At 38.9% G+C, this 12,980-nt stretch overlaps 1 protein-coding gene across 5 annotated transcripts in view; it reads left to right on the forward strand.

The window, feature by feature from the left end:
- Positions 1 to 12,980, forward strand: part of LOC111873048 (protein phosphatase PP2A 55 kDa regulatory subunit) — a 143,786-nt gene that overhangs the window by 115,211 nt on the left and 15,595 nt on the right. For 4 of the 5 annotated variants that reach the window (XM_023867413.2, XM_023867412.2, XM_023867414.2 and 1 more), the window contains 4 exons: positions 6,547 to 6,802; positions 9,319 to 9,384; positions 9,868 to 9,965; positions 11,378 to 11,543. In XM_023867413.2, the coding sequence (XP_023723181.1) occupies positions 6,715 to 6,802; positions 9,319 to 9,384; positions 9,868 to 9,965; positions 11,378 to 11,543 (418 nt within the window). In that variant the 5' untranslated portion in view covers positions 6,547 to 6,714. Of the gene's footprint in view, positions 1 to 6,546; positions 6,803 to 8,934; positions 9,122 to 9,318; positions 9,385 to 9,867; positions 9,966 to 11,377; positions 11,544 to 12,980 lie in introns of those variants that run through there. The other variant, XM_023867416.2, reaches the window with a different exon arrangement.

Raw genomic sequence — 12,980 nt, forward strand, 5'->3', positions numbered from 1 at the left:
ACTAGCCACGGAGTGTTTTCTTTTTGTAGTTTTAGGATGTGTATATTTCAGTGTTCCTATATGATGGATGTGTTCTCTATTACAGGATTAGTAACTTGAAACGGACGCGGGAGTATAGGACTAATGAGTCAAACTCTGGGACCCAAAGCTGTAAACTCTAACGGATCTAATGAACTATTAAGATATTCCGTATTAATGAGCTGTGCATTTCGTGTGAGCTATATCTTTAATGCTCGGTTCCAAGGGCGTAAGTCAAATTTTGCCAAGTCTTACGCTTGTCAAAATTGTATGCTGAGTTTTAGTACATTATGAAAGATTTATAAGAAACAAAAATCTCCGTGGCTTTAGTGCGCAAGCGACCTAATATGTAACACACAGAAATACTCTTTTCTGTACTTTGTCCATCATCCGGTATTATGAAAATTAGAGAAAAAAACTTTTCGGAAACTGGATCTGTTACCACCCCCAGATGAAGGGGTCCCATAGAAAGAGCTAACCTCAATCACTGGACACCCCATGTCAGTCATCAGAGTCAGGGTTACTTTACAATTGGCGGTTTACCCCAGATCCATTCATCTTGGTTACAAACCCCTCGAGACTCACGACCAATATTTTCTTTCCCAACTGAACGCTTACGTTCATATTCCTTATGTAACATCCTCTCTGACGAGAGGGAATCCACGTCAGGATAACTACTGCTATACACACGTAAATACCTGAGACAAGGCGCTGTTCATGGGAGATAACAGGAAAACTTTCAATAAGGATTATGATAAAGCACGCACAGACCTGGAACTAAGATTGATATGAAGGTGAAAATATTATACAACAAACCACGTCCACGAAAATCAGTGCATACCATTAAACAGAGAGTTTGTGAAACCATTTTGTGCCTACCGCCGTCATCTATGGAGTGAAACCTGAACACTCGGGACTAAAACCTTATGGAAACCCATGAAGAATTTGTCACGTCATACTGATCTTCTCTGTGAGTTGATAACCTCACTGATAAGGGGGATCCAGACAGGAGAAATGTCCAAACTGGGTTTGATAATTGGATTGGTTAAGCATGCCATGTGGACCGATTCCTTGTATTTTCTACACTTGCTGTTACTTTCAGTTTCCAAACCCCTATCTTCATCCCAGCCTACTCTATGACCCTCTTCATAGGCATGTTTGGTTAATTTTGATTTTTCTACAAGACCCTGTTGGAGATTTTGCCTGTGTTCACGGAGTAGCACGGCCAGAGGTCTGCCTGCTTCGTCAATGTAGCTTCTGCCACACTCACAGGGGATACTGTAGATGCAGGGAGCCGCACGGCTAGAGGTCTGCCTGTTTCGCCAATGTAGCTTCTGCCACACTCACGGGGAATACTGCAGATGCACTGTGCCGTCTGTTGCGGATTTCTTTCCGGCCTCTTTTCATGAGTGAACTCCTGGGAGTGTGTCTAGTTCTGAAGGTCGTCTTGATGTATCTTCTCCCTATACGTTTGAAATTCTCTTGAGACGTTGTGTTCTGTAATTTTTAGAATGCCAGACGAAGGACAAAGTCGAAAACCCAAGTTATTGTGAATGCTAAGTTTTGTTTTCCAAAACAGCCGCTTACTTTCTCTGGCGTTCCTGAATCCTGAACCGTTACTCTCGATCCATCCTTCGAAACATCCTGAAATGAAACAAATTCTGCACGTCTTCACATACCCTTGCGCTCAGTCCACAGTGGTAACACAGGAGTTTCCTGATTTCCGCTTTTCGCCGCATGAAAATGGTGCGAGATGAGCTGCAAGTTTAACACGAACCATGGAGAGGTGAGAAACTAACAGCATGGAACTGAATCCTCCTTGAGAATATAATAGTTTCCAGCTACTGGACAAATATTCAGCATTTTATGAAACCCAAAGGTTCATTACCGTGTTCACAACAGCACGACAACGGTCCCTATTCTATTTCAGATGAATCAAGTCAACATCTTCGGTGTCGTTTCTTTAAAGGCAATTTTAATATTATTCTCCCATTTATCGAAGCGTGAAGCTGACCACTCGCTTCGAACTAATGCTGAGCTCAGGAAAATGCGGACCTATACATCCATTCCCCCTTACGCCTTCATGGCATAGTGTTTAATTAGTTAAATACAGAAACAATTTTACACTTTCTTCATTTATTTCTAGTTTTTCCTAATGATTTATTTCATTCAAGTATCCTTACGAAAACTTTGTATGCACTTCTTTTCTCTCCCATGAACGACATTTTCCCTAAGAAAATTTATCTGACGAGACACACATCGCGGAGTTCGTGTTCTTGCATTTAAGCTGACACTTCAAACCGTTTATCTCTATGTGTTTGTGTACGCGAGTCCAATACCTGGCTAGTTTATGCGGCCAACTGGATATTACTGGAACTGACCTGCACATTCCAAATCATACCTGTCTTTTCAGCAGTTAATTTTGACCAATAAGACACACTGACTGCTCCTTACATGACGCAAGAACACGAACGTGACCGTCAGTATAAAAAATATCGCGACCGTGTCATTAACAAAGTCGCCATAACGAAAACATCTCATTATGCGACTCTAGGTTAGGCAGAAATCGCGAAATATTCATGTTTTCCTTTTGAGATTAGCCCTACTGCTGAATTCTCAAGGAGACGGACCCTTCACATTGTTGTAGTGACTTATATCAAGAGTGGAAAGCGATTTTCATGTGCCACTGATTCAACTGATTCTATGACACAGTAATATTTTAGAAACTGATAGTTCACTTGCGGACTAAAATCACCGAGTTTTGATAGTTTCTGAGCTAATGAAGAAGTTACAAGCTTTTATATAAGTCGGAAGTGTAATACGATGTTAGAAGAGCCCATAAGTGAATGTTATCCTCATCCAGACACATCCAGACACATCCAGTCCACATCCACGAACTTAAAGTTCAGTTTCAATATTATCCTCCAAGTTCTCTGAGTTATCCCATTCCTTTGGGGTTTCCTACCAAAAGTTTCTATACTTTTCTCCTCGGTCCATACGTGTACATTTCATCTGACGTGCTGTCGCAAGTATCAATTAACCTGTAGCTACTTGTACTGAGCAGCCGGTCACGGTAGCCGAGCGGTCTAAGGCATGTACTGTCTTCGTTCGCTTGGAAACCGGGATCGTGGGTTCGGATCTGTTTCCTGTGAGGTACGAACTGAATTCTTATATATTATTCTTATGCCCTGCCGGTCACAGTAGCCGAGCGGTCTAAGGCATGTACTGTCTTCGTTCGCTTGGAAAGCGGGATCGTGGGTTCGAATCCCACTCAGGGCATGGATGTTTAGTTTGTGTCTGTGTACAGGTAGAGGCCTTGCGAAGAGCTGATCACCCGCCCAAGGAGTCCTACCGAATGCGTAAGATCTAGGAAACCCGAAGTGAAGGGAGAAGTTCATGGAGGTAGGCCTAGGCCCACTGGGGCTGATGAATCTTTGCGTAGCTAATCGCACCACATGCACATTGCGTACAATCAAAATGTCTACTCATGTGTCCGCAGCCGACGCCTAGTATACAGGATCTGCTTTCGAGACTGATATATTGAATCCCTTCAAAGATCTCTGCAGAAATTGCAGTTACCATCTTTACTTGTATTTCCTCTTACCTAGCATGAGCGTGTAGCACTAGCGCTCTAGACATATATTTAGAAAGTGCTAGATTCGAATCTTGGTCTGAACACCAACTATTCTGACTGAGGGTTTTGGTGGTTTTCTTTAGTTTCTCCAGACTGTTACCGGGAAAATGCCTCTATTAAACTACAGGCACTTCCTTCCAAATCCTTTACAATTCATCATTCATCCTATTATTCGATATTCAGGTAGGCCTACCAACCCGATATTCGCCTAGAGTGGCTGAAGAAACTCACTAAGAACCTCATTCTGTGTAATCATTGCCGCGACCGAGATCTGAAGCAAGCATCTTCCGAATACAAGTTCAGAACGCTAGGCATATGAGCCAGTTTGGTCGGCGTGTAGTGCTCGAAGAGTTTTACATTTTGTTACTTGAAAAATGTTTGTCCGATGAGACGTATTTGAGAAAGATGATAAAGCTAGGGTTTAGTTTAAACATGAATGAGGGATTATATTAGTCCGCTTAGAGCTTAAATCAAATTTGTAGCACAACTTGAAGTTTAGACTCTAATATCAAATTTCATGGGAATGTACTGAGTAATTTTGAGCTTAATCGTCCGTACTAACCTGATGTTCCCATCGGGCATGAACTTATTCTTAGTTTTTTGTTCAAAGGAATCTGCTATGAGAATGTCCGTCCTTGATTACCATGCGGATGGAATCATTTCCATGTGTGCGCCATCCTATGTAAGGCCCTGTTTCTGGAAGACTGCTCTCTCTCTCTCCACTGACGTCATGCAACACAGACCCAATGAATAGTGCCCTAGGCTGAGAATTGATGGAAAATAATTAACCCCTTAATAAGGGTGATTATCCCATACCCTCGAGGCATGCAGTAGTCCCTAAACTTATCATGCTTGGTATTTTCTGCGCTTTAATTAAAACCTAGTGAGGTAGACAGATATGCTATCACTAGAAAGTCACTAGTCACCAAACCAGCAGTATGAGAGACATACGATTAGTTAAACTCCGTAAAAGACTTATCTTCAAAAATATTTTAGACAGATAACATCCGCAAATTGGTTTTAAACTTGCTGGTGACATGACAATCATGGGAGCACAGGCTGGGTTCGAACGCTGAGTTGTGGTGCTACACTGTCAGAGGTTCCAATTTCATGTTCTGTATTCCTACAGAATAGTTCGGGGCGCGCTACTCCGAAGGTAACCTACTCGAGTCTCGGTGATGTAGGAATTAATGCTTATTATTTTTTTTTCTATCAGTCATTTGATAGTTCGACTACCTTCATGTAGATTCTAAAGTCCGAAATCCCAGTAGCTGTGAGTACCTTCATGTAATTCCTTTACAATTCAGTAACGATTCATTGATTCTTAGATGTTTAACGATACTGTTTCAAGTGCAGATATTATGTTGAGTCGAATGAAATTGTGACATGATCATGGCTAATTAGTATGTGTGACTGTGCTATATTTAAGGCACTCTCATGGCGTTTGTTGACGGTGTCTGAGGAATACCATAACAATCTTAGAATACGATACTTCTTAACCGACGTATATATGTATGGTAACACTTTGGGCATTATTTTTAAGGAAACCAAACTTTCCCTTTCTCGAGGACAATACAAGATTTATCATACAAACAGGGTTACCTGTACTTCCGAGTTGTAAGTGTTCAATAAATCAGTTTGTAGTCACTTGATCACGTGACAATATTCTCTCATCCCTCCATCTATTGTTTCTTCCTTCTTCTCCCTCTCATTTAGTTGCGTCCTCCCTACCGAAGGGGTTGGTTTAAGGGTAACACCATAGATTTATTTTTAGAGGTGCTTGATTCACATCTGGGCCTGGACACCTGCTATCCTGACTTCTTCCCTCCATGCAAATTCCGGAATATGATTTCGATTAGGTGACAATCGATTCCTTCCAAATTCTTTCTTGTTCAGCATTCATCGGTCAAAACCATATGACTGTATACACGTATGGTCCGGCTACTGACAGTGATGCAGAATTCTCTGCAAGGTTTTGGGCTTTCTTCTTACTTGTCTTCCTTTCCCTGTGTCCCTTCTTTTATTTTTCTCGTTTCTTTCTCCTTTTGTATCTTTGTTTCTTTTTTATTTGTTGTTTTTTTTCCTAAATATCTTCAACTCGGTCATTGACGCCTCAGATTTGTTTTAAGTCGTAACTGTTTTATGTTCAAGGGGCGGGAGGGAGAAAGCTCGATTGCAGAATCCCGTTCCCCACATTTTTTGGTTATTTAGTCCGATAGGTTGAATAGAAGAACGCACATCAATAGCAATTCCGTGTCGATAATTCGAACCCGCGAATCCAGCACTCGTCCCTCCATAATACGTGAGGGCTGTAAAAGTCACGGTCACTTGGATTGGCCTCATCTGTTTATTAGGCCATTTGTCAATGAATACTGAGACAGTAGGGTTCGGGCTGGAATAAAATCTCGAATTATTATAAAATTTCACCGCAATATCTTTTTTTTTTGCACTAAGCAAAATCACACGAAATTTCTAAATTTGTAACGCCGTTCACTGCTGGAACTCGAATACGTTGCATGTAAAGTATAAGGCAGGAACAAAATCACAGTATTCTGTAGGCCTGTGGCTTTTTCCTACCGAAAATATACCCCAATTTATAAGTTCTTCTGTCAAGTTTCTGAGAAAGTATTTTTTTTAGCAAAAGGCGGTAGTTCCGCGCCCAACCCCCAAGCTCTTATGACGTCTGCAATCGACAGCACACGATGTGAATTTATGCTTCATTGACTTATCTTTAAGTCAACCTCATTGCATGTTATCTAGTAAAATTACATAACCTCGCGTTATGCCCTCAGGCTAACCGTCCAGCTGTGGTCTGTATCTAGAAATCTAGTGTTCACGGTAACATTGAATAAGTTGCAATATATCATTTCCTTTTTTTTTCTTTTGTTTTACAGACAGTACTGTGCACACGAAGCAGATAATAGGTACAGAAATCCGGCTACAAAATACGTCAAGTGGCGGGAATAGGTGTATGGGGGTCGCCCCCCACCACAAAAAGTGGAAATCGGACTGGAAATTATTTTTCTCGTGGAAGAACAACTCCGACACGAACCGGCACGCCCATGGTCAAGTCGGCTGCAATGATAAGGCAATCGAGCCTCACCAAGCTGGGGGTGATGATCAACACAGCCGTGAACAGCAAACGAAATAGTAAGTTGAGTAATAAAATAATAAAGTCCTTCTATGCTCGATATGTACCAAAATAATTGAAGATATTCCAAAGGTATTACAGAGAAGAGCTACAATATCATTAACCTTGCTGTGTCCAAAATGTTTTTTAAAGTATATCTTCAGATATTGAAGTAGGCCGTTATGTCATTATTATGAAGTTACAAAATTCCATTTTCAACATAAGATTTGAAGGAAAATCACCATACCGCTTATCTCATGGAAGATACGGGACTTTTCTTCGGTGTGTTTGCCGACTTAAACCATGACATATTATCAGAGGTGCTGTAGGAAGAATTTATTTATTCGTACATTTTTATGCTTTAATAGTGTTTAAAAACTGCAAATCTATAATTTCAACTTCTTTTTGACTGACATGTCACACCAAAGTCAATCATAAATAAACTTCCACTGATAATATTGTGACGTGCTGCCTAAAAGCCGAACTATGGAGCATATTTCAACGTTCGTTGCAAGTCAACGGACATTATTTCCTAGACAGTGGAATAGAATGCAGCACTGGAATTCTAACAGTGAGTTTCTACGGTTACAACGAATTTTTGGAAGCGTTGTATGACAATGGAAAAACCAAACTGCTGAGAAAGGTGTTCCATAAGCGGTCCGCAAAAAACCTGTTTAAGGGGGTAGAATGGACCAGACAGGCAGTTGACAATTGAGAGTTAGTTGGGTTCTGGAAGATGCCGAGAACGGTTTAGTTTGGCTTCGACTATAGCAGAAGCAGTAATTATAACGGTGTTGTGAGAAACGTCTGACGACGTTATAAGTGGATGATAAGTGTACTTGTAAGTGTAGAGGAGATTGGCCAATAAACATATTTGCCAGATCCGAGACCTGCGTGAATTTATTTGTCGCGTTATATAGGCACCATGCGACAATAATATACAGAAATATTCCATATTTAGTGTGATCAGTAGAGAGAGAGACTGCCTTTGCTCTTCGTTAAAATCTGCTGCTGGATGAATTTTCACAGTAAAATGATTCACTGAAACTAGAACAAGAGCGCTTAATATCAAAATTCCTTGCTAATTGAGGCCGTACTAGGATCATTTTTCATGTTCGTTAAACATTTTGTTGCCTTGTGTTTGTTTTGGACTGTGAAGATGGTGTGTAAATAAATAAAGAATTGAAATGCATAGAAATACTGACTCAAGAAATTAATAACGAGGACTTCACATACCGATAGCTTGGGGAGCTTGCGGGCTTGATTTTCTTTTTCCTTTGTCATCAACCACTTATTTAAGTGTAGCTATTATAATACTGTCAACTGAGAAAAACTGTAATATTTGACTCAGTTGGGAATGTGAAGTGTATGAATATGAATACTATAATTGCAAGAACGGTGATGTTTCATATTTAGCATAAAATTCTGTAAATTTTATTTCTGCATATTGGAAAATTCACACCGAGAGATAGTTGCGTTAAGAATAGGCGTAGATATTCGTATGAAGATCACGGTCTTCTGGGATGTGATACTTTGGTATGCAGGTACCGGGTTATAGGAGGAAACTTTTACCGCCAGCTTTAAGGCAGCTGTTCCATCCCGAAGATGGAGTCTCCGGATTCCTTCGAAAGGTCCGTATCTGTCTTGCAAACTACTCGGCATCACATACCAAAAGCTCAGAACATTAAATTCTACAAGAACATATGCATACTGACAAGAGCAAAATGTTTAGGCCTACATGACATTTATTTCAGAGTTTTTCTAGGATGTTCAGAATTATGTGTTAAACTGAATGTACAGATTTCCTAGGGTCATTACGCGCGAAGTTGCCTGTTTCTCGGGGCGGTCTTTGGTATAGTACTGCCATCTCTAGCAAATTTCATGTACTTCCTTTTCCAAGGAGGTTGGAATTATGGGTCGCATTTATCGACTGTACTCGAAACGTACTTTCTATATGATTTTATCGTTTACAGTCATTCAGCTGCGGTGTCGAATAAATATTTATAGATTATAGTGTACTAAGATAATTACACAACACTATAAATAATAGTTCCGAAACTGAAATCGTATGCTAACTTCAAAACAGTGATTTCTTTGGAGCCCTTGATAACGCTTTACGATAGTCAATTTTTCTTCTGAGTTTTGCACCGTGTATGACGTCACAGTCGTTGTTTTGCACTCGTGAGTGCCGCCATTGCGTGTAGGTGTTTTATATTGAAATGTGACAAATCCCCTTTCATCGGTTTCCCTATTCAACAGAAATTCTCATTGTCCCTTACATATAATTTAGCATAAACAACAAGATACGGGAAAGTTGTCCCCAGTATCTGATATGGCTGGTAAGTATTATATATGGGTGCGATTTGTTGTGAGACATAATTGGTTCTTGTATTTGAAGACGAAGATGGTTAGGTTCGAGTGGCTATTAAAATGAATGGTACATACAGTTGTATTATGTGGTGTCTTATGACGTACATGTGGGTGTGTATTGTGCGTATCGTAGGTCACTTTGTTTACCAATAATTGTGGTTAACAGGTAATGGGGAGATCCAGTGGTGCTTTTCACAGGTGAAAGGGACGCTTGATGACGATGTGACAGAAGGCAAGTTTTAAATTCTATTCCTGCATGGTTCTCTTAAATGATCAGCTCTTCGTATCGTGTGTATGCAAGAAATACATACAGTCGCATTCACGAAAATGTATGCTAGAAGCATGTTTGAGCGGAAACTTTGTAAGTGTTCACGTTTCATAAAGTGCATGTGTTTTGCATAAGCGTAAGTAAGTCCGATGTGTATTTTATAGTGGTTGCAGTGACTGATAGATTTACATTCAACCTCAAACACTGTATTTAATTAATATGCAAGACTTACATAAGGGGTTAAAGTTCAATGGAGTGCCATCAGAGAACCTAACTCCATGACGAATATAAGTAACAGCTAAACCGTTCAAACAGGGCTTAAGTAAGTCATAATTAATCTGTATTGGGAATATTTTTAGTGAGTATTTTCTGTTGCACTCATTGTAGATAATTTTGTTTTTATGCAACTATTTCGAGTTTTTAAGGTAAAAGTTTTATTTCTTCCAGCTGATATTATATCATGTGTAGAATTCAATCATGATGGGGACCTCCTGGCAACGGGAGATAAGGGTGGGAGAGTTGTCATCTTCCAGAGAGATCCTATTGTAAGTATTTAAACTTTACATACTGTTGCTTTAAACCTGTATCTAACAAGGAAACGAGTAGTAAATAAATGTATTTCCTGATGTGTCAGGCTTTGTGGGGTGTGGAGGTTAGGCATGGTGGTAGAAAGAAGTTAGTGATATTCCCACCTACTGCAAATTCTGGTCATTCAATAAGTAACACAAGTGCAGAGTTGTAAATGTTGTAGGAAGTCATGAGAATGACATGAACTGTATGGTTTATGAATTTCAATTTTTAACAAAGTTTTTAAAACTTTAAAAGAACTTTAAATATTTCTATAACCAGAAAGGCTGCTGTGACTGATAGATGGAACATTGTGTACTTGGACATTACATGTGAATTTGATATGACAACTGTTGTGATAGTAGTTTCAAAAAAGTGTTTGGTGCCTCTGAAGATGATCCAAATGGATCGAAACATGTAAGACTAGTGAATCATCAAGTGAGGTAACTGAAATAGTCACATTGGACAGACTTGTCTTTTATAATTGTAACTGTTGGTGTGACGGACCAAAATGAAAGAAATCAAATTCATGAGAATGAAGTTGAAACATACCTAGATCATTATTAATCAGTAGGAGTGGAAAGATAAAAGGTAAAGATATTGGAAGTGGTAAATGAAAATCTGTTGTGAAGTCAAAATATGTAAACTTTAGCTGAAAAATGTTTTCATTATAGTTGAGATAAAGCAGTTCTACATTATATTAATGTAGAATTGAAGATTTTGTGTCTTACATTTGCTTACAATGACTGCCTATGAAGCAACAATAAGAGAAAGAAGGGCAATATAATAGTACAGTTACCTCTCAGTTGTATGATATTCAGGTGTCTGGAATTTTCATGTAACCAGCAGATGTTTCAAAGAAAATTTACCATTTTTATAAAAAAAACTTAGAGAATGTGGCTGTGTGCCTACATTCACCCACCATGTGGTAGTTCTAGCAGCCACTATTAGTGCTGTCCGTTGTTCTGCATCATGCAGCTGTCATTACTGATGATGTTAGTTGAATTTCTGCTGTGTTATAATATACGTGTAGTATTTCACCCATCACTTCACAGTGCACTTCATTATAACTCCCCCCCCCAATATTTTTGATACTANTATAGGCTTGTCTACTAGACTGTACTGTATTTGATTTGTCTTTCTCTCGTGTGACAGGCAGCTTTATGTAACTGGCACACTTCATTTGCCAGCATGCTGGATAAAGGAGAGTTTACTGTATCAGGGAGCATGTGCATATCATATTCTCTAAGAATTGGCATTCAAGTAACCCAAGTACATACATAAGCTAGCAAAGCATGGACAGCACTATGACACATTCTGCTTAAAATTGTTGTACAGGTACTACATTACAGGAGGAATGTTATTACATTGATATTTATTTTTCTTTCAGAGCAAGAATTGCATTCCTCGACGAGGGGAATACAATGTGTACAGCACGTTCCAGAGCCACGAGCCAGAATTCGACTACCTCAAGAGTCTTGAGATTGAGGAGAAAATCAACAAAATCAGGTGGCTGAAGAGGAAGAATCAAGCACATTTCCTATTATCTACTAATGGTATGACCATTTTTTGTGATATTTTATCTTCAGATGTTAGGACTATAATATACTCACTTGATCACATAATTTGTACACTGTGTTTCGTTGCAAAACAAGAAATTTCTGTGGGTTTAAAGCAGTCCATTCATGTATGAAATATAGCATAGGTGAACATTTCTGTTGCCAAAGTCTGAAAAGAGTAGATGTGGCCTTATAAGCTGTGCAGTTTTTGTGAGAATTACTATCTCGTTTCTGTGCATGGTTTTGTGACATTACCTTGAAGCAGATGAATGCTACGCCCATACAATGAGTAGGTATTACATGAAGATTGAGTTAATGAATTCAATAAACTATTTTCTGTCATTAGTTAATCCTGCACAGGGTTTCCATACCCCCCTTTTGTGGAGGAAAAAATGTTTCATTTGTATTCAAGGGTCAGCTTTTGCTGATGGACCATTTTCATAAATATAATTTCATGTTTTTGGCCATGATATTTTGGGGAAAGAATGCAGGTGGATTATTCAATGAAATGCAATATTCTTGATTTTTCTCTGAAACGTCTTTGAGGTTATGTTTGTTCCTTGAGTAGGCATCTTTAAAGAAGGAGAAGTTATGTTTGCATTTGACAAGATCTGCAGATTGGAAATTTTGGTTTGTCATTTGTTGCGAATAGAATTTAGTAACTTTGTAATGATGGTGTACTGATCTCTTTCATTATCTGACACCGATACATCCTCTGAGATGTTTTAGATGCACACTTATCTGGACTCTTGTAGGAAAGAGAACACTGATATGTTAATAATAATTTTGTCTTCAACTTGTACATGTTATATCACAAACTGTTAACACAGTTGTTACAGACATGACCTCAGTAATTACAACTTCATCAGTTGCGATGTAGGGTCATGTGGGGAGGAATTTGGTCTTCTCAGACTCACCATAATTGCTTAAGTAGTAAAGTCTGAAGAGCACTATGCATCATACTAGTAGAAACATGTAGCAAGAAGGTGAGTGGGAAGTGGGATCTCAGTTTGCAGATATCATTGCTTACAATAATCTCTGGTTTTTTCACCCTTGATAAACTTCAATGAAAATCGCAGAGATGTGTGCTCAGATAATATGCAAAAAAAAAAAGATTTTTTTCTTAATGATGAAAAAGAACAGTTCCCTGGTTTTCAACGAAACTCGTGTACATGCTACAGAACATACCTGAGTATGTGAATAAAAATATTTCTTCAGTTCAGTTGATTTTGTTATAGGGGAAAATATTTTACATTCTGAATGTTAAAGATTGTCATTTTTACATTTATATCACCCGCTCTTTGAATGTATTAAATATTGTTGTGGTAAGATTTGTCAGATCCACAGAATGGCCACCAAATTTTACAGATTTAAATCCATCTGGTTACCATGTTTGGAGTAGACTTGAACAATTAGTGTATGGAAAACAGAGAG

The sequence above is a fragment of the Cryptotermes secundus genome, unplaced genomic scaffold (genome assembly GCF_002891405.2).
Source record: "Cryptotermes secundus unplaced genomic scaffold, Csec_1.0 scaffold4, whole genome shotgun sequence".
In the NCBI taxonomy this organism is placed as follows: domain Eukaryota; kingdom Metazoa; phylum Arthropoda; class Insecta; order Blattodea; family Kalotermitidae; genus Cryptotermes; species Cryptotermes secundus.